We start from the raw sequence: 22421 nt of genomic DNA, 5'->3' as shown, positions 1-22421 counted from the left end.
AAATTAATAGTACGTGGGTTGTTTATCTAGTGAGAAAGATTGAGGACCATTTGGCGATGACCGAGGAACATAAGTTAAGGCTCGATGTCGTTGGGACTTGTGAACCATAATGAGAGACTTATAAGTCTGGAGTGCAGAAATTTAGCCAAGCGGATTTGGACGAAAGACATCATCATAGGAAACCTCATGTTCATGGGCGATCTCATCTTCACAGACGACCACGTCATATGGGTTGCCTATATAAGAGAGATTGTAGTTTAGATATAACGTATTAGTCTTTAAATAAGTCAAATAAAATTTTCTGAAATCAGCTCAGAATGTGATGACTATGAAGATCATCCTTAGGTGTTTTGAATTGACATCGAAGCTAAAAGTGGAACTTCAACAAAAGCAAATTGTTGAGTGTGTCATTGGACGGAGGCGAAACCCAAAGCTATGCATCAATACTTCATTTTAAGGTGATGACATTTCCATTTACTTACTTGGGAGTCCTGATTGGGGGGAATCCCAGGAGGATCACATTATGGACCACCATTATAGAGATCATGAAATCAAAACTGTCATCTACTCATCTTGGAGGAGAAAAAGCCAATCATTTGGGGGGTCGTTTATGCTTGATTAGAAGTGTCTTAACTTCCTTACCACAATATTTCCTATCATGGTTTAATGCACCAGCAGGCTTCATTAGTTCAAGCAAGAAGATTATCAAAAACTTCTTATGGGGAAGGTCGGAAGAGTCTTCGAAAATAGCCTGGGTCAAATGAGACCAATTGTGTAAATCAAAGGAGGAAGGGGGGCTAGCGATAAAAGACTAGGGTCTCTTCAATCTAGCCTTATTTGGCAAATGGAAATATCCTCTAGAGTAAAGTTCTACAAATGAAATATGGGATCTCTGAGACTGGGGATGTGCATGAACCCTTTCCAAGACCTTCATACTGGTTGAAAGATTTGTACAATACCTGCTATAGGGATATTAATTTGTTACTCTATTCTAAAATATATGTTGTATAAATTTTAACCTATTTTCCAAAAATATATATTTTTGTAGAAATTCAGGAATACTTATCACACTCTCTTCCTTCTATACTCTTATTTAATATCATATTTCTCATCTACCAACTTCATTTTTCACCAATCACAATTTTCATCAATTACTTAACTAATAATTATCATTAATATTTCTCTTTAATATAACTCAACTTCAAATAAGGATGTTTTAATCAAATTATATAACAGTTAATGACCTCTTAAACTATACTCCCTCCATTCCTAGATATATGTCACTATTTTGATCACTTTCTTGTTCCTATTTATTTATCACTTTTACAGTTTCAAGAGAGTATTAATCATGTTTTACAAATTCTACCTTTAATTTAATGGTGGTAGGAACATTAAAATGTCAGAATTAATAAGAAAGATTAATGATTTATTAGAAAGGTAGATAAAGCATAGATAACCTTTATAAGGGTAGTGCAAACCTCAACTCTTAAGTTAGCTTTTGTGGTTGAGTATAGGCCTCCAAATTTCTAATATGGTATCAGAGTCTATCTTAGATTTATTTGTTGTTTGTTGTTGAGACCTCCCATATTTAGGCCACCCATTGTTATTGATCCCACGTTTCACTTTGTTCAGTCCTGGACGTGAGGGTGTGTGTTAGAAGTACATTGGCTAGAGATAGCATAAGTAGCATTTATAAGATTAGTGCAAACTTCAACTTTTGAGCTAACTTTTATGGTTGAATATATGTTTCCTAATTTCTAATAATATGTGTCACAACCTTAAAGTATCCGTAGAACGGAGGGAGTATATGCATGACCTTAAGATATATTTTTGAATAGATGAATATTAGTTTCTTAAGACCTTATTTGTTAGTAACTACCGATGATGCTTGCATTCAAAGAAAATTCTTGCGGATCTTAGAACTCCATTAATTATGTATCTCAGACGCGTAGTGTAATATAACAAATTAGCATTATTTAGTGTGTAAAATATTTAGGTTTGGGAATTTTGGTCGATTTCCACATTCTTGTCAACTTCTTGCATGTGCCACATAAGCTAAATATTCTTTTTTTTGCTACATTATCGCCTTCACTTTGTGCATTTAATACTCTGGTACGACTAACTAACATATCATGAGGTTCGTTTTGGTAGGTTTGAGTATGATAATACAACAAGTATTAAAAATATTGATCCATCTTCTTTGAAAATTAATAATTCTGATCCCTTAGAACTCAAAACAGAAAACAGGTCAACGCGGTTTTCTGTTAAGATTTGTGGAACGCGCCTCTGATTTTGGACGGTAGGACCGTAGGAACATATAAACCATATCTATTGCATTTTGCATAATCCTAATCGTAATAAATACAATGTCATCAAGGACATAAATAAATAAAAGCTGATTGACAAATAATTCTAGTTATCAGCACATCCAAGAGGGTCCAATTCAACCGAGTTTTTTTTTTTTAAAAGAGGGTCCAATTCATCGTTAAAAAACGAGAGTATAACTTAATTTTCTTTTATCTGAATATATCTCATCGTTGGTCGCTATGAGACATTTCAAAACTCAAAAATCATATTAAGTGAACAGGTTTTTTTTCAACAATCCTTCTATATGCGTTCCAACTAAAAAATGAATCTAAATTATATGCTTAAAAAACTCAACTACCAACTAATTATGCTAGACTTTTTTGATAACTTAAAATATTTGCTTTGGTTTTGTTATAACTTGTAACATGTGATGATTGATCAACTTCAGTTCTTTGCACTAATCATTAATGCATATATATGGACATAAATTTATTTTTTTAACTAGTCAACTAAACTTAGTTTTTCTCTAGAATTTGTATTCTACCCTACTTCTTTCAACTTTTGTGATGGAATATCATAATATGTCACAAAACCTCTAGATAAAACTATTCCATAAATAACATATTTGGTCGGTATGAATAGATAGAGATTTTTTCCATTGCAAATTTCATCTATAATTTACCAATTGACAACTTGATGCTGACCAAATAAAAAAACCAATTGACAACTTCATTCTTTTGATACATCGGAAAGGTAAATTGCACCCACCAGGAATTGATTCATGAACCTCCCATACCCAATTCATATGTCCCTCAGCTCCCACCACTTAAGTATATACATTATTTTAATCTCTAAAACCTATCACTAATTTTAAAATATTTGTTAAAACACGAATGTATTAGTGATAATTTTAGATATAGAAAAAAGTTATTGCTCAAATAAACAAATTTAAATTAGTGATGATATTTGCGACGAAAAAATTCATCTATAACATACGTTACTAATTCCTCTCTACTATTTATCAACCTCGGATTTTTGTATTTTGGATTTTAGATGCAACTGTTAAAAAGGATAGGATGAAGTGTAGATTTTAAAGAAAAACACGTTTAGTGTCATGGTATGAAGAAAGTTAAAGGCAAGATAAAAATAGTTACAATGACTTCCATTTACAAGTGTACAATTGCATAAATTAAATTAATTCCAATTATGCTTGAAGGAAAGATAAAAGTAGTTCATTATACATTTCTTTTATAATTTGTTAGAAATTCAATCTAACTTGTTACTTTTATGTTGGACTCAGAGGCGGACCTTCTTGATGACAAGAGGGAGCTATAGCTCCCTCAAATATAGCTCCCTCAAAAATTTCGGAATTTTTTTTCTAAAAGGTATACTTGGGTAAAAAATAAAATTTTACAAATAACAACTATACTGGTTCAGTGGTTCTGCACAACGCTCACTACAGGGAGGTCCGAGGTTCGAATCCAACCTCAAACCCCCATTTTACAGGTTTTTTTTTACATTTTTAACAGTCAGTTCCACTTTGCTTTTGACCAGGCCTTAGTTGAGTTGCAAAAATATTAAAACTTAGAGTAAAGTACACTCACCCCCCTTAAGGTTTGTTAGAATTACACTCCACCCCATTCTTATCTAAAATCTACATCCCACCCCATTTTATATAGAGGAAAATTTAGTGACGAAAAATATTCTTCATTAATAATTAGTTATTATTTAAATTGTTAATCAATAATTTCAAAAAAAAAATTCAATATAATCCAATAAATTTAAAAATGAAAACATCACAATCCTCCTCATTCTCTCAATCACGTTTTTCCTCCATAAATTCACAATGCAAATTATGCAATAGCACACCTGCCCGATTTACAAACCATATCTCGAACATAGTGAAACATGCTTATGTTTTCATATTTGGTAATAATTCAATTTTAATCAAAATAATCTCTTTATACCTCCAATTTTCAAAATTGAGTTGTAGGCCAAAAAAGCAACACAAATGGGTGAAGAAAATAGAGAAACAAAATTATGAAAATATGAAGTGGATCTGAGGTTATTAGAGCCCAACGAGGCGGTGGAGCATCGTTTTTAACAAAATCCAACAATATCTTAGACCAACAGAGCGTTCGCTCACAACTTAAAGGGGTGAAATTCACAAGAAGTAGTTGAACAGGTAGCTTTAGGGATGTGCGATTCACGTTCTGAGGTTCAGGTCGCAACAAAACTTTGTGGCATGGTGGTGCCATGGGGTTTCACATTGTGGGACAATGGAGCCGTGTTAAAGGGAGTAAAGGCTTGGTGGTGGCCGTTCGTGGTGAGAAATATGATTTGAAGATAGATGGAACGTAGACTTAACAGACAGAGTGGATGGTTTTTTTAAATTTAATTCAGTAAAATTATTTTCATAAATTAATGTATGATAGTGTATATGCATTAAATTTATTTAAATTTTTACTAATTAGTAATTAGATTTTAGTAGTGACGAATTTGTTTTCGTCACTAAATTTTTCCTTTATAAAAAATGGGGTGGAGTGTCATTCTTGCAAATCTTGAGGGGGGTGAGTGTATTTTACTCTAAAACTTATTTTCTTTATTCTATAAATATTTTTTTTTAGATTTCACCTATTTTTTCCTTATCATTAATTGTAATGGTAATTTTTATATTACAAATTATTAGTACATCTACCAAACAATCTCAAAATGAATCCCAACTCATTGAAAGGTGAGAGTTTGAAATATAAAAATATTTTTTTATTTGAAATAAAATAATATACAAATGTGATAAATCTCCCTCATAAAGCTAATCATTAAAAGTAAAAGAAGTTATTCAAAAGTAAAATATATATCCATAAACTAAAAATTGAATTTTTTTTTGAAACTAACTAAAAATTGAATTGAAAGAAAGACAAGTAAATTTTAAAGATTATTAACCTAACTTATAATACATTTTCAACATTCGTATTATATGAACTATTTTTTTACGATGAAATGTTTAGGGTCCGTAAAAAAAAACTATTTTTTTACGAAAATATGTGTATTAATAAGGAAAAAAATATTCTAGTTTATGTATTGAAATCTTCTTTTAGCTCCCTCAAATTTTTTCTTCAAGTTCCGCCACTGGTTGGACTGGAGATGATGTTTGGGATGAAGATGATAATTGTTAAAGCTTGTAATTAACTGAACTAGTTAGGAGTTACTAACTAGTAATTAGGAGTTACTTTCCCCTCTTTTCAGTTTAGATATTTGGGGAGGATGTGGCAATTTGATTACATGGCATGGGTGACATGTGGGTTTCACATGATGAAGCACATGATAGGGAACATAGAACACCTGCATTGCACAATTTGAATAACGCGGGAGAGAGAAAGAGGCCACTAGAAGGGTAGTAACCTGCAAGTAGAGGCCTCCTTCGTTTCTGGCGACATGAAGGGTCAAAAGAACGTGGCTTTTTGCTTCTCACAATAATGCTATTTCACCCTTAAGCCATAGAAGAATTTTAGGATTCTAATTTTGGGTCCCATGGTTCTGCTCCGGATGATCCATCTGTAGAGGTCTCTCCATGTATGATTGATCAATTAGAGTATTGTCATTGATATGATACGATATGCGATCGTGATCGAGGCACCCACCACGAGCTTGATATCAAGATTAATTATTTACCTTTTCATTATAGTTCATGTTCGGATCTAAGAAAAAGAATGATGCTGAACCTGTATGATAATAAGAATATCATTTTGGGTTGACAATATCTCAACTCATCTCTTTATTGAGATATGTGCAGTCGGCACACATACGCCACTACTTGAACTTCTTTACAAAGATCACGTTAATTGGATAACCAAGTGGCATAGTTGACCTATATGATGAATTTAATGTCCTGTTGTTCCTTCATATTCTCCTTGATGGCATTTTGTTGTTTCAGACCATTTTTCTTTTCTAGATGACTGACTTACCTCAATCCTAGAGAGTTAGTCGAGCTTCATAATAGCTGAGGGGTGAGTGATATATAGGTTTTGCCCCAAAACCTACCAAATATGTCTCAAATGACTTAGATACTTGCATGTGAGACCCATCCAACTCCTTTCAAAGCGCGAGTGGAATATGATGTCAGGCGAGCTACATAAGTCGACAAACACTCTACAGTCTTCGAAGTTGGTGATTTGCACCTCAGTGACAATATGAGCATCGTGATCGCAAAAATAATCAATTTAAGCCCTCTAATTTTTTCTGCTAGACCCCTAGGCCCCATGACCTCTTGTTTGACTTTCATCTGCATGGGGAGCGGTTGCTTTACCTCGAACTTGAAGAGAATCAAAATTTCTTCGATTCTATGTCTGTTCGTTCCATTTGAAGAAAGGAAGCACCCCTACGGGAGTGGTGAAGGGAGGGGCCCCATTGGTAGAAAAAATTGATGCGACCAAAGTTTCTTTATTAAACGTGATTTCCAGCTCCGGATAATCCTCATCCTTTGGTCGGACTGATCGATCTGCTTGAAGGAATTTGCATAACTTCCTTTAAGGAATTCTTGCAAGTGTTTGCGGATGCTCGACCACCAGTGAATCCGCCTACAGTTAAGAAGGTTACAGCCCCATGGGAGACTGGACGATTCTAGACAATGCTTTTGACTTGGATTTTATTATCCTCTAAAATCCCTTCTTGGCCTTGAGGTTAGGGCTGCTCTTTTTCTCTATTTAATTTCCTTTAACCTCGACCAAGTGGTGACCGAGATCTTCGACACCTTTTTTATGTTACTATGCCTGCAACGCAAGAAATTCTAGTTCTTTCTACACTTGTATTTACGCACATATTGACCTAGTTTCCCCATTCTAACCAAGTTCTCGGTTGCATCCCCAAGGGTGACGTGCTCACCTTTGGTGTGGCCATATCCACCTTGAAAGGGAATGCTTGAGTTCTTCCCCTCATGTTCACACACGTCACGAACATCCCTCGGCGGCCGAAGCATGTGGAAAAACAACACTAAGAGCACAATGTAAAAGGGTAAAAAAAGGAAACTTCATAGTTATCCAATCGTCGCACGAGGAGAGAGAAGACTCAAAAGATATATAATTGGATGCTCAACGTTGGGGTCCAGTGGCACCTCAAAAGGTCACTGCTATGGTAGGTGTGGCCCTAATGTGATTTGGTCTCCACAAGCAGCCTACGAAACAAAAACAAGAATAGTCGGTGGGTGATTTGTGATGTATGCTGCAATAGTGTTGACACAGGCATATCGAACAATGGAGATGTGAGATTTTATCTTCAGGGAAGTGGGGTGTAAGACCCTGAATTAAATAAATAGATCATTTATTTATGTTCGTTATATTAATAAATTGAGTATTTATATTCTATTATTATTATTATGTTATTTTGTGACTCAAACCCTATTATGAGTCATGAAAATTATTTATATGATAATTATGTTTAGTTTATGACTATGGATGACACCGTAGTCAGCTTAAGTAATAACACGAGTCATATTCGCACTCGACTAAGGTCGAGAGTGTCCGAAAAAAAGCTATATCCGCTCCTAGAGCACTGTTTGAGATAATTTTAGAATTGAAGGAAGAATAAGAACCTCTAGGTATTTTTCCCATGACCAGTGTTTTGATACGAAACCCTGGACTGTACGCTTGTTAGGTTTTGCTTCCCGGAAGTCCGTCGAAGCTAGACTTTAACTTCTCGGGGATTTTAATTAAGACCCTGAACGAAGAGTTTTTCTATTCAAAGCTTCTAACGAATTTCCTCATTCCTTTCGACGTTTGTGATATTTCTTCAGAAGGAAGTTTCTTCATCCGACGTCGACTGCAAAAAGTAGTTTTTCGGCGTAAATGAATCCATACTGCGTTTGAATCCTTTTCTTCATTTAAATGATCTCTGAAATGAGTTTCGACATTCTGTCGCCGAATACTCAAATTTTATCAGCAGATGAAAGTACCGAAACGACCGGACCCGCGAAATCTTTTTTTTCGCATTTTCCCCCTCACCTATAAAAAGGAGTTCTTCTCATTTTCCCCATGGAGGCCGCGAGCCTATAGAGAGAGAGAGAGAGAAGGAGAGAACTTCTTTTATTCTTGCCCGATCGTCCTGATTTCAGAAGCTACGCGTAGGTACAAAGGTAAGGATGTCTGATCTTACTTTTGTTTCTTCTTTCAGTTGGTTTTTCTCATGTCTTTTTGTTCTCAAAGTTTGGAGCTAAATGTCAAAATGTCTGATAGCTTTGATTTTTCTTTTCAACTATCTTCCCCACTAGCCCAACATGCTATAATCGTTGTCGGTTTGTTCGGATTTGCACCGAGTCGCCGAAGATCTGAGTTTTAAATCCCGAAACTCATTTTCTCTGTGAATTTACTTTTTGATTCAAAAAGTCTTGATCTTGCTTAGTGCTTTTAGAATTAGTTGCTATAAACGCCCCGATCTACGACCCTGTCAAATTTGTTTTCAAAGATTTTAACTTTGAGTTTTGAGCTTAAAGTTTGGACCCAAAAGCACCTAGTAGCATAGCAATTTCTAAAAAATTTCCGAGCATTTTTTTACCCTAGGTATCACCTAAGAATACCTAGGAATTAATTTAGATCGAAGAAAAGTTCGGGAAGCCCTATTTTTTGCTATGGCCGAGACTTGTTGGGCTTGTATCGGGACATGAATTAAATTCTGGGCAAACATGTCCTTATGGTTATTGTAGCCCTTACAATTGTCGAAATTTTGGCTTTGGTTTCGTCTCATTCCGAGTTCTGTAGCTCGAGTTATGCGCGTTTTAGCGAACAAAGTTTCTGGTCTCCATTCGTGCCTAAATGTCAAACTCTGAAGTTTCGAAAGCTTCTTTTCGGGTTTTTATTAGTGTTAATAGTTTATATTGATTCGTACTGACTAAGCAAGGATATTTTGCTTAAGGATTGTAACGAGTTGAGCTGAGGAACAAGGTTTTGAAGCAAGCTGTGAGGTTTCACGACAGAGGAGGACACTCCAGGGAGCTGGCGGAGTTCAGGAACTTGACTTTTGATCGAATTGCGGTGTCGAGCTTGGATGGAGAAATAAAAGGTAAGGGTAACTCGGTTTTAGCGCGTCTTTGAGTCTTGCATGTTTTTATAGAACTGCATGCGTTTGAGATGAAGATGTTTAATTTGATTGATGTTTGATTGAGATATTGGTATGCTTGCAATGTTGTATGCTTTCTTATGTTGAATGTGTTTTGAGGCTTAGGCCATTGTTCATTTCTTAATATCGATTTGATGAGTTAATAAGCATAATTGAATTGATCTATGGTCGTTGAAAATATGAATAACATGTGGTTACTCTGAATTGATTGTTGGTTTGATTAAAGTTGTTGACTGACTTGGCATATAAGGAAAGTGGCAATGAGGTGGGTATGATCCCGCGTGATTGTCCTGTCCTTCGAGGCGTTATAAAGTGGCAATGAGGTGGGTGTGGTCCCACGAGATTGTCTCATCTTTCGATATGTTCTAAAGTGGCGATGAGGTGGGTATGATCCCGCGCGATTGTTCTGTCCATAGTGACGCTAAGTGGCGATGAGGTGGGTGTGGTCCAGCGTGATTGTCCTGTCTTGAGAGGCGTTACTGATCGATCCATATTGGTAGCAACATATAGTTGCATTATAGGGCATTAACATTTGATTCTGTTGATACTTGATTTAATTCTATGTTGCTAATTCTGTTGATACTTGTATGATGTTGATTATGTTTATATATGATTTAATACTATGTTGATTGATTATGTTTATATATGATTTAATACTATGTTGATTGATTATGTTTATACATGATTTAAATCTATGTTGCTGATCTTTGTTATATATCTATCTTGGATTATATTGTTAGTTTATCTATTGGAATGTTTTGAATTACCCGAAGTGACAATGAGGTGGGTATGACCTCGCGTGATTGTCCCGTCTTTCGAGGCGTTATAAAGTGACAATGAGGTGGGTGTGGTCCCACGAGATTGTCCCATCTTTCGAGATGTTCTAAAGTGGCGATGAGGTGGGTATGGTTCCGCGCGATTGTCCCGTCCATAGTGACGCTAAGTGGCGATGAGGTGGATGTGGTCCCGCGAGATTGTCCCGTCTTGCGAGACGTTAATGATCGACCCATATTGTTGGTTTTATTGATGATTTGATGTTATATTGTTGAGGTTGTTGATATTTGATTTGATATTATATTGTTGAGGTTGTTGATATCTGATTTGATGTTATATTGTTGAGGTTATTGTTATCTGAGTTAATCTATGTTGTTAAGTTGTTGATATCTGAGTTGATTTATATTGTTGGTTTTGTTGATATTTGAATTAATTTAAGTTGCTAGTTTATTTACCATGCTAGGTAATTAAATTTGAATAGCATGGTTTTCTCTTTCATATGTGGTAATTGTATGGAGTTAACCCTTTCTGCTTGCTACTTGTTGTTTGGGCGCTTAACGCCATTAGGCGATGGAGGACTTTTGATGAAACTTGACCTTGGTGCGAGTCAGAGATGAGGACTTGAAGGACAGAGTTTAAGGCTAGAGCCTTGGGTTAGAGAGCTTATCGTTATTGGTTTAAGCTCGCATAATGATTTTAGGAATTTATATTTGAGGTTTCGGGTAGGTTTCGATACGTTGCTTTCCTGCGTTTCCCCGATGTGGAAATCGTAGGGAGTATGTCGGATCTGTGGTGTCTTTGCATAATGGATTCTTTGTTGAATCTGATTCTTGTTAGGTTTTGTAGATTGTGTGTTGTCGTTTTACCCTCGGGTATTTGTCTTGTTCAAGGCTCGATGTAATTTGATTTGCAGTTGGGAGTATGCATGACATGTTTTGGAAATACTTCGAAAAGAAAAAAATAATTACTCGTTTTATAAATCCTTTTGGAAATCATTGCATATTTATTTTAGCAGGTTGTTACCGTAACCTCCGAAAGTCGGGGCGTTACACGGGGATGTAGCTCAGTAGGTTACAACAATGCTTGCGAATTGGATATCTGGAAGAGGTATCAATGCCATGAGAGTATTAAAGGTACTAGGATGTCGTTGGGGGCTTGGGCGCTGCAAACATGGTCAAGGTTTTTTGAGATATACATTGGAGCAGTGGAAATGCAAGGAAGAAGGGATACCTGATAGTGTTAAAAAAAAAACATAGCGGGTAATGCAAAATTTGAGGAGGGAGCAAATGAAAATGAAATTTTTTATTTTGAAATTAAATTACATAGCGACTGACTTTTCAGTTGCTAAATAGTGACCGCGAGAATCTGTTGTTAATATAGGGCCCGTTTGGAAGAGCTTATGCACAGCTTATTTGAGCTTATGCTATAAAATAAGCTCTTTTTGGCGCGTTTGGAAGAGCTTGTTGAAATAGCTTATGAGCCCTCTATAAGCTCTTTTTAGCTTATTTTCATAAGCTGATAGAAACAGCTTATACGGAGCTTATACGGAGCTTATGAAAACCTTTTAATGAGATCCCCACTTCGAATCCTAGTGACCCCAGTTTTTTCACACTTTTATTATTTTTTTCCTCTATACTTAGAAACCCTAGCATACGTTCTTCTCCTCTCCACAGACATCGTTCATCCACAGCAGCTGCGCACCTCCTTCCTCTCCTTCGGCGGCGCGCCTCCTTCCTCTCCTCCGGTCGCGCGCCCCTCCATCTCTCTGGCCGAGCCTCTCGTTTCATAAAAGGTAAGCATCTTGTTGCTTTATCTGGTTTGACTCAAATCTTGTTGCTTTATCTGGTTTGGCTCAAATCTCTGAGTGGAACCCTAATGGAGATTGACATGTTTTGATGATATAATAATATGTCTGATTTGTGCCTCTGTTTTGCATCTTTGAGCTTTATTGTCATTGGTGGCCATGGGTTTTTTTTCTTCTCGTATGGTTCTGTATCAGGGTGGGTTCTAGATTTTACTTTTGAGTGCCATATGGTTGTGATGGTGTGCTTATGCCTTGGGTTCTAGATTAGGGTGTGATTCAATTATTGTGCTGTTAATTTGTATATATGTTGGCCTTGATTTGTGTCAAATGTTGCTGCCCTGCAATGTCAAATGTCAAATGATATTTGAATCTTGTTTGTATCTTGCTGTGTTTGAGTAGCTCTAAAAATGGACTCAACCCAATGTCAAGAGAATGGAAACAAAGATGGTAGTGTCAAACGATGGTAGTGTCAAACAAACTTGGACATATTTTTGAAGGCTTGTGTTGCGCAAGTACGCGCTGGGAATAGGCCACATACTCATTTTAATAAACCGGGGTGGGCAAATTTGATAGCAGATTTTAACAGACAAACTGGGTTATCTTATGAATACAAGCAATTGAAAAATAAATGGGATCTTTTGAGAGGAGAATGGAGAGCTTGGACAAAACTTATTGAAAAAGAGACAGGTCTTGGATGGGACAACACTAGGCAAACAGTTGCAGCAAGTGACGAGTGGTGGGCAGCCAAGATTATGGTGAATTCATATCTAATAATGTAATTATATCTTTATCTTATATCTTCTTTGAAGTTTAACATATATAATGATTTTTTTTATTTCAGGAGTGCCCTGAGGTTGCAAAGTTCAAAAATAAGGGTCTAAGAAATTTGTCTGAAATGGAGATCCTTTTTAAGGATACTGTGGCAACTGGCCATAATGCATGGGCACCATCTGAGGACCTAAGAGATGATGGGGGAAGAGTTGAAGTAAATAGTACATTTGATACACAAATGACAGATGAGCATGACATTCACGGTTTAGGAGTTGAAACTGAAGAATGTGAAGAGATTGGAGAACCAAGTCAATCTAGTCAGGGGCCAAAAAGGAAGAGGGGAGGTAATGATAATAGGAGAGGGGGTATTGGTCACCGAATCTGCGAGCAGTTTGATCGTGTAATTGAAAGCTTGAATAGTGATAATTCTGTTACTGCTGATAAAACAACTAATGTCCCTACACTTGCTGATTGCTTGGACATGCTTAAAAAATTGCCGGGATTGGAGTACGGTAGTGAGACTCACATACTTGGTATTCGCTTGATGAAATCAAAAACAAATAGGGAGACTTTTGTTCTATTGGATGACCCAGTTCTTCAGCTTAGTTAGATCAGTAGCCACACTATGGCTGATGTTTCTCATCACTGATTTATCATATGTTTTGTAGCTTTGACATGTTATTGGTTATGCTTTCCATTTTGTTAAGTTTGTATTCCATTATGTGTTGTTACTTGAACTTGTGTTTGTAAACTTGAGCTACCAATTTATGAAAATATTGTTCATCATTTCTTCTTATGCTTATAATAGTAATGTTATTTTTTTCATATTTGAAAATTGCACAGGATGTCTACTACTAGTAGTACAAATGACACTACTTCTGGGTCAGATAGTGATAGTTCATGTGATAATAGTCATTTATCACAACGTAGAAGGAAGAAAAAGGTATTATTGACGATGATGATGATGCATTCTACAAACTATTTCTTAAGTCATGTGGACAAAAGTCCATGCAGGGATTCTGAATTACAAGGACATGGATGGGTTCAAGAGATTAATAACGGACATGATACTCGTTGCTATCAACAATTCAGGATGAGAAAAAATGTGTTTTTACAATTATGTAATGTTTTGGAGTGTCATTATGGTCTGAAGCCAACTAGAGGCATGGGGATTCATGAGCAGGTTGGGATTTTCTTATACATTTTAGGACAACCATGCTCCATTCGTAATGCAGAGGAGAGATTCCAGCATTCTGGAGAGACAATTTCTAGACAATTCCACAGGGTTTTAGAGGTTGTACTTGCACTTTCTGGTGATATTATTAAGCCTGTTGACCCTACCTTTATGGATACACCTCATCAAATTAGAAGTGATAGAAGATATTATCCTCACTTTAAGGATTGTATTGGTGCTATAGATGGCACTCATGTGAAGTTGATAGTCCCGGTTGAACATCAGATTCCTTACACTTCTAGAAAGGGCTATACAACAACTAATGTAATGGCTGTTTGCGATTTCAATATGTGCTTCACATTTGTGTTAGCAGGATGGGAAGGATCTGCACATGACACTAGGATCTTTATGGATGCTTTGCGCACGCCTAGATTGCATTTTCCACATCCTCCTCATGGTTAGTTACTTGTATTTTTTTTCTTTAAATTTTATCACCAACATGTGTATTTAAATCATTGTACACTTTATTCACAGGTAAATATTATCTTGTTGATGCTGGCTATCCCAACTTTATGGGCTACTTAGGACCCTACAAAACCACCAGATATCATCTCCCCCATTTTAGATTAGGGCCCAGAGCTAGAGGAAGAAATGAAGTGTTTAATTTTTTGCACTCTAGCCTCCGAAGCACAATTGAACGAACATTTGGGTGTTGCAAAGCTAGATGGAAAATACTCAACAACATGCCTTCTTTTCCATTGAAAACCACAACTCACATCATTGTTGCTTGTATGGCTTTACACAATTTCATAAGAAGGACTGACACGGGTGATAGAGAGTTTCTTTTGTTTGATGAGAATGTTGATTTAGAGTACAATGTTGATGCTCATAACACTACCCGCGAAGATGTGACATGGGAGGAACCAACTCAACAAAGTGTTAGGCAAATGGAGCGAGTTAGAGACGCTATTAGGGACGGGATGCCTACAACTATCTAGTTTTATTTTTATGATTGTTGCACTTTTCAAATTTATGCATTTGTTACTATGAACTTTTTGAACGTAGTTACTATAAACTTATTTTGGTGTACTGTAGTGATTGGTAGTTTATTTTGTTTGTAATGATTTTAGTTACTATTAACTTGTGTTTTTTTTATCATGGTTTGATCTTTAAATTTTAATAATTTTAGTTCTACTATTTTAATTTTTTAATTTTTTAATCTCAACTACGGATAAGTGCTTATGTAAAAATACATCCAAACGCTTCTATTTGATATAAGCTGTTCTCAAATGCGCGCATCCAAACGCAAACAGCTTATTAAATTTAAGCGCTTATGACATAAGCTCTTATACAATAAGCGCTTATCCCATAAGCGCTTAATTAAGCTGGTATTCCAAACGCGGCCATAATCAAGTTCTATTTAATTTTCTATTTTGGATTTGATTCTTTTTGCGACAAAAAAAGTTGTCACTAAGTATTCACACACTAATCAGTCGCTGGCTAATCAGTCTTGTTTTAAAAAAATTCTTAAATATCATCATTAGATTGGTTGCTACAATGAAGGAATATTTTTCGATCGCTAAACATCGAATTTCTAAGTGTTAGTAACTTCAATTTATGGTACTGTTTGATCTGGTCGAGTGCAACAAATTTAGGTTCCTATAAACTATCATCAAATGTTGTACCGCATCACCAGTTTTGCACTATTAACAACTCATTTTAGCGTCGACCTGTTGCCTATATGATCGACATTGATATTTAAGAATTTGCGTCACTCAACGTCTCAAGCTATTTGTGTCAGCTAAAATTGTAGATTTTTTTTTATAATCTCTATAAATTATGGGCGTGAGAAACCGCTATAAACTAGTGTCGAGCCATCACTTAGAAATAGTTAAACTCTATATCGATTGTTAATTTTTGGTTAATCAAAATCTATTTCTTTGGTTCCACTTATAAGGTCAACTCAAATGAGAGATATATAGCTAAAGAGGGCATATTAATTGATTTAACTTTTCCTTATGCGCATGCATATTGTACTATGTGTTTCCAAGACACAGCACAAAGCATCCTGCAGATTCTGTCCTTGACCAGTATGATCAGTCCCACCAACAATGCAAGCAAAGAGTTAGAATTTAAAGCTGAGGATGACGATTTGGAATATGGATTCCTATTTTCTAGTTTCATAAAGCATTTTGGTCCTCTCTGTGGATGTGGACTTGCATTGCCCTCTGGAAACCACTAGCCCCATTGTTATTATTGTTAATTATGTGTACTTTAAATGGGAGATGTAGTCAAGAATACCGCAAGCCATCACCAAAAACTGATGCTAACACTCTCCTTCCACCGGCCATAGAAGGTCATTTCCTGCAAATAAAGTTTCTACGCTTCTAAAACATTTGATTAAATTGTTCTCCCCCATTTTTCAAAATGTTGAGAAAGGATAAGAAATGAGAGATTTTATGGCTTTCATTCTAAAATAACATAATCATCATCTGCTACACACAAGAATATTAAACTCATGACTCCTTATTGGCTTAATCTCCAATGATGTTACAAAGCAGTATCTGTGGCATATGAATTTATATATAGTGCGCAAACAACAAACTGAGTAAATTCCAGTAGTTTCCAGCATGGACTTCAAGTCAATTGAGTTCAAAGAGTTCAGGTCTTTACTCACTGCGGATTTGGGTTAAAACTTAAAATTGAGTTCAAAATGGTGATGAGAGAGAAATTTGAAATGTGGAAGAAGTTAAGATGAGAGAGAAATTTGTATTTTGAAATTGAAAATTAAATATAAAATTACATAAGTACCCAACAATTTAAAAGTAGGTGAGATGAGAAAGTTAGGGTTTTTTTGTCCAAAGTAAAAGGTGTTGAATGCTAACTTACTCCTTCACAAAATCTAGTGGGAGTAAGTTAGCATTTCCCATATATATATATATATATATATATATATCAACTTATACATTATCAAGCATTACCTTTTCTCCAAAAGCACAATGTAAAAGGAAAATGAGGCTATGGCTATTGCTGGGGTACTTCCTTCAAAGATATGTATCAATTTGTTCACTTAATTAATGTCCATCTTCTGCAAATGGTTGGGGAAGTTCTCATGGATCAAAATTTCCAAGAAACTTCAGAGGTAACCGACTTTAGACTATCTCTTAGTCATGCTTTGCCTATTATAGAACGTACACTTTCTTTATGGCCGCTAAAGTGGTGGGGCTATATATCCCCAATATTCCGATCCAAGTTCTCCAATTGTGATTTCATTCAAAAGCTAATGAAGTAGTACTTCAAAGTTCAAACATTTCTATTATGAAAGATTTTTGCCGGTTCTATTGTTTTCTAACTTTAATGGTGAGTTGGGGAGTCATTATACCTACTGTACAAAAGTCTCTAAATTATCCATATACCATACATAAAAGGAATCCATCTGTTACACGATATAAATTTTACACAAATCAGTCCAAACCTTATGCTTTTCTTGCTTTATCTCCCACCTGAATTTTTGCCATGTTTAGCCTGTAGTTTGAATTAATGTTGTGGAGTAGACTTTCATTGCTATATAGTGTGAAATCTGAGATGTAATTAACGAAGTCTCTAAATGAACTATGTAACAACTTATATTGAAGATGTGGTTTCACACCACAGATATTTTATAGTACACATTCCTTCACTTTGAATCAAGACATCTAGTATTGTAAAAAAGATGAGATATCTAGTTTATATATTTAATTAGTTATTCTCAATTTTAAAAGTTTTAAATGAACCTATTAAATTAAACTATGAAGGGTGTACTGGTGAGTTTTCAGAAAAATTGTTCAGTAACTATATTGGTTAAGGGGACAAACTAACCGGCCACTCAGTTTGAATCAGGTTTTAATCGAATTTGTCGACTGGTCCAATCAAATTTTGTTGAAAGGTTGGCACTTTAGAGGAACTGTTCATGCCTTAATGGTGTTAGACTTTTTTTGGACAACTGAAAGATACATTAAATGAGCAGAGGCCCAAAGAAAGGGACGGTCCAGTACAAAAAACCCAGCAAGCTGGGTCTGGATTTTATTTGAACTGGTTCATTTAGTTGAGTTTGTTTTATGGGCTTAGAAGATGTTTGGGCTATTATTTATGCCGACAAAAGAAATAGATGCTTTTTATCCTTGAAAAAACATATTTTGTTCACTCCAATAGCTTTAGAGGAACATCAGTTAGGACAATTCATGGTTTAGGTTCAAGCTGAACCAAAAAAAAAAACAGTTCAGGAAACTTGAACAATGTATGTGTAGCATGTGTGAACGAAACCGGTTCTTATTTTGGTGAAAACGTTGTGATTTCTGAGTTGAGTTTTGCATCCGTGAATTGTTTTTTACATAAGACCTAATTCAAGAGTAGTGGACTGGGATGTGGCAACTTGAGCAATGGTTGTTGAACTTGGACTTAGAAGAGGCGGGCTAGTTACTAGATTTGAATTGATCTAGTCATAGGCGGTAAGATGATGTAGTCTAGTTATGAGGTTTGCCTCTATGTTTGTGGGGTAACTAATTCTATCATGTACTTTTGGGCGACTTGTGCCTTTAGGTGATGAGTTGTACCGTAAACATGTAATACATTGAACAGGTCAAGGACACAATCTCCACTCCTAGCCACTAGCTAGCAATACTAACTGTATCGTATATAGGAAGGGTTCACAATATAGAGAGTCTACGCTCGCTTGAATACAAATTCAGGGATTCAACTCGAAGTTTTTCAATAGTTCTTAGCTTAGTCTTTCTAGGTTCACTTAAAGAACATTGACGCCCACTATGGTGTTTTGGTGAAATCGTTTTCCCAAATCCCAAAGATTCTGACCACTTGAACATAAGATCCAATGTGAATTCATCTAAGAACAATCATAAAAGAATGATCCCCTTGATGTTTTACGTGGGGTTAGTCAACACAATCAACAATTGTTGACTCAAATAAAAGACCATACACATGAGCAAGATAAACACAATGGTGAATTTAGAGCTAGCGGTGGAGGTGGTAGCAGATTTTCAACCATTCTCAGTGGAGATAATCATTAATCAATGCAGTTGATCATGAGAACCTTAAAATGCTGGTTTTGTTTGCTTATACCGATGAAGCCGACCTTAAGGAACACTTAATTTTTTTTTTGATAAGCCATGAAGATTTATTGAATAGAAGTACAAGGGGTACTTCAAACCCAATACATCAAGAGAAGAGTAGCAAAAAACAAGAGAAACCTAAGAAATTGTAAAAAACTTAGGCAAGTAAAAGAGATCACTTGGCAGTATACCACCAAGAGATCAAATACACAGTACCCCACAGACCCATTTCTATAGTTTCGAATCAAATAAAAAAATAACATGATCCTTCCTTCAAGCAAGATCCAACAACAAAGCCAATGACAGCATGCTAGAAACGACTTCACACATCAGCTAGGCAAGATAATGGTTCATTGACCCACTCGGAAACAGCATGGAAGAATTTCTTATTTTTGGCCCTCTTAATGTATTTCAACACTAAGATTGTTATTAATGGGACTACTGAGACTATTAAATACAAGATGCTTCCTTCTACACTCAGAAATTTGGCTATGACTTGGGTTTACCACTCAACCACCAAGATCTATAATCAATTTCTCAGAATTGTCGACCTAGGCGTAGAAAAAGATAATTAAGCTTAATTTTGATGCATCCATGAGTGATTTTTGGCTTGAGCCCATGTAGGGGAGGTTTTAGCTGTTGTGACAACCACCTTGTTCAATTAGCTTGATTTTTGTATATAACACTACTATTAATAAACAAAAGGAACTCTTAATCAGATACACTTTGATCTAGATTCATTTCCGCAAATTTCTCTATTACTTATCCCTCTTTTACGGTGTTGCCTAGCGTGGGTCAGTTTGTAACTGACCCACCGTGGTGTAGTTTAATTCTGACCGTTGGATTGGAGTTAAAATGATCCAATGGTTGGGTTTTTTACCGGTTAATTGAGATAAGAAGATTTTGGATACTAACTCTAATTTGCAATCTGAGACATTTACTAATTCTCTGAAATGTCCGATGGGGATGGGGGTTCCGTTCCCTTCCCTTTCCTTTTTTCTGAGATCGTTCCATACTTGATCTCTGAATTACGGACACGTTCGCCGTCGCCAACCGCCGTTCGGTTTCGCAAACGTCGCGAACCTTAAACGCGTCGTCGTTGTAGGAGAACGCGTGAACAGTAATTCCAACCACCGCGTATCCATTCCGGCCTGGTTAAAATCGATTGAATGGTTTGGAAGGGACTCAGGTAGTGGCTACTGTGCATGACATGCGTGGCATGTAGCTTTCGTATCTTGCCGATAGCTTTTAAAATCATTGGGGAATTTATGTGGTGAATTCGGCCTTAATTCTGTGAGTATTCACAGTAAACATATTAGGATAACATATTATCTTGTTGTGGAAGGTTGTTTCTGGGAGCCGCTTAACTGGGAACCAATTAACGGGTGAATAGGACTGAGGAATTTGTTATACATGAGAAGGTTGATGCTATGGAGTTGAATGTACATTGCAGTAGTTGAGATCCTGAGAAAGTGTAGCCTTGAGAAAGCACACATTTATTTGGTTAATTTGAGTGTAACAAATATGATCTGCTATGAGCCAGGTTGGAAGCCACAGAGGTTGTGGAAGCAAGCTCCAGGTAGTGTTATGTTGAATTCAAAATCAATTCTGTTTGAGGTTCTAGGGATCTAGGTTCTAGTGAAGGACATTCAGTAATTGAGTTGAAGGCAATTCTGGGTAATTTCTGGACTAAAATTATGTTGCTTGTTTTTTGCTGCGCTGGAATAAATATCCTTGTTGAGAAGAATGGGACAAATTAGGTTACAATGGGAGGGCAGAGTTACATTGTCCCTCAGAAATCTGAAGAGATTTCATGTGTGACAAACAATCCACTACATATCGGTTATTATGATAACTAGGGTTGATTTTGAATTCATTCCCCTTACACTATTTGTACATGTAATTGCAAAATTGATTTAAGAACAAATTGAAGTTGTTGTGCCTCCCCCATTCCCATTAACTATTAATCCCCTTCACCAGCTTCCTTCACCTATTTTAATAAATGAAATTGTTTTTAATATTTTCGTCATGTCTATTTAGGCCGAAGGATTTTGAGTAAGAAAAGGCTGAATAATGAGATGTAAGATATTAATTGGTGCTATTAACCCAGCATACAAGAGTGGATTTGCAAATAATGAAAGATTGATAGATTCAGCAATTTAAATCGTAAGATATGTGTTTTGCAAACTTTTGCATCGGACTCAAGTTTTAGCTACTTTTTAAAACTACCGATCGTCATTATGACCCCATAATTTAAAATTTAAAATTTAAAATGTACCCACCATCAACATAAGTATAGTAAGTTTCTTACTTGAGTGCAAAGGAACCTAGTGTAGAATGTTAAACTATATGGGATATGTAATCAATTTGAGTAGCTAAGAAGAAATGAAGCTTGTGTAATCAATTAATGGTTCAAACCTTTAATAAGAAAACCAGGTAATAGCATGCAACTATATAGTGGACGTTGGCCACTTCCCGCAGATTATATTGAATCTTATGTTGTAAGTCCTTTATACCCACTTTATTTGGTGCAGAAATTGTATTAGTTTGGAAGATGAAATTAAGGTGCAAAGTTGTTGATAAATACTCCTGCTGTGCGGATTCCTCAAACGCGTTAATTCTAAATGAAAAATATATAGAAAATCCACCCATTAACATTGGTTGAGTTTGAGAAAGTGAAATGCATCAGTGAAAAATAAAATAAGAACTGATAGTTGTCGGCGAAAAGGTGGGTTTGTACTGAATAGCAGATAGCAGTTCAAATTCTAAATTGTGCAATAGTTGAACATAGAGTTACAACCCTTAACACAGTAGTTCAAAGCCTGCAAAGTGCAACTATTTGTAGTTCACACCACAATTACAAATTTATCCAGCATGCACGAAATGAACAATTGAACTTCATTTTGCACAAAAGTGAAAAACAGTTTGTCGCCCACCGACATGTTTAAAGTCTTGCACAGGCCATGCCATCCCTGAGTTAAATAGGCTTCATGCTTATTTCTCTTAGCAGGACGAATTTGACAATCTTCAACTAAATTTGTGTTCATAACCCTCACTGTTAACATTGTATGTCCACTTTGCATAAGTTGCTCTACCACCTTTGCTGGTAAGAACTGCATGGAAAAAAGGTAATATTTCAATGCGCCTATTGATGGAAAACAAAATATGTACATGGAAATATGAGCAGTACCTGAAAAGAGGCCATCAATAATTTGAAATGTGATTAGTGCGATGCTGAAAATAGACCATGAAAAGAATGGAAATATGACTACTGCGATGCACTTACCAGTGGATCCTTACCATCTACGATCCTTTGTGTTACCACCTTTTCCCAATTTATGCCTCCACCGTTAGGAGGTGTGAACTGGTAATTTACAAT

At 36.0% G+C, this 22421-nt stretch overlaps 2 protein-coding genes across 2 annotated transcripts; both read left to right on the top strand.

The window, feature by feature from the left end:
• Positions 1–12436: 12436 nt before the first annotated feature.
• LOC130712306 (L10-interacting MYB domain-containing protein-like) lies at positions 12437–13373 on the top strand. The gene is made up of 3 exons (XM_057562146.1): positions 12437–12455; positions 12569–12747; positions 12834–13373. Exons 1-3 carry the CDS (start codon positions 12437–12439, stop codon positions 13371–13373), a joined length of 738 nt encoding a protein of 245 aa, XP_057418129.1.
• Positions 13374–13607: 234 nt separating this feature from the next.
• On the top strand, positions 13608–14935 carry LOC130712305 (uncharacterized). The gene is made up of 2 exons (XM_057562145.1): positions 13608–14394; positions 14472–14935. Exons 1-2 carry the CDS (start codon positions 13608–13610, stop codon positions 14933–14935), a joined length of 1251 nt encoding a protein of 416 aa, XP_057418128.1.
• The last annotated feature ends 7486 nt before the right edge of the window (positions 14936–22421 follow it).

This window comes from Lotus japonicus, chromosome 4, assembly GCF_012489685.1.
Source record: "Lotus japonicus ecotype B-129 chromosome 4, LjGifu_v1.2".
Lineage (NCBI taxonomy): Eukaryota > Viridiplantae > Streptophyta > Magnoliopsida > Fabales > Fabaceae > Lotus > Lotus japonicus.
This window is presented reverse-complemented; position numbering and strand designations above follow the sequence as displayed.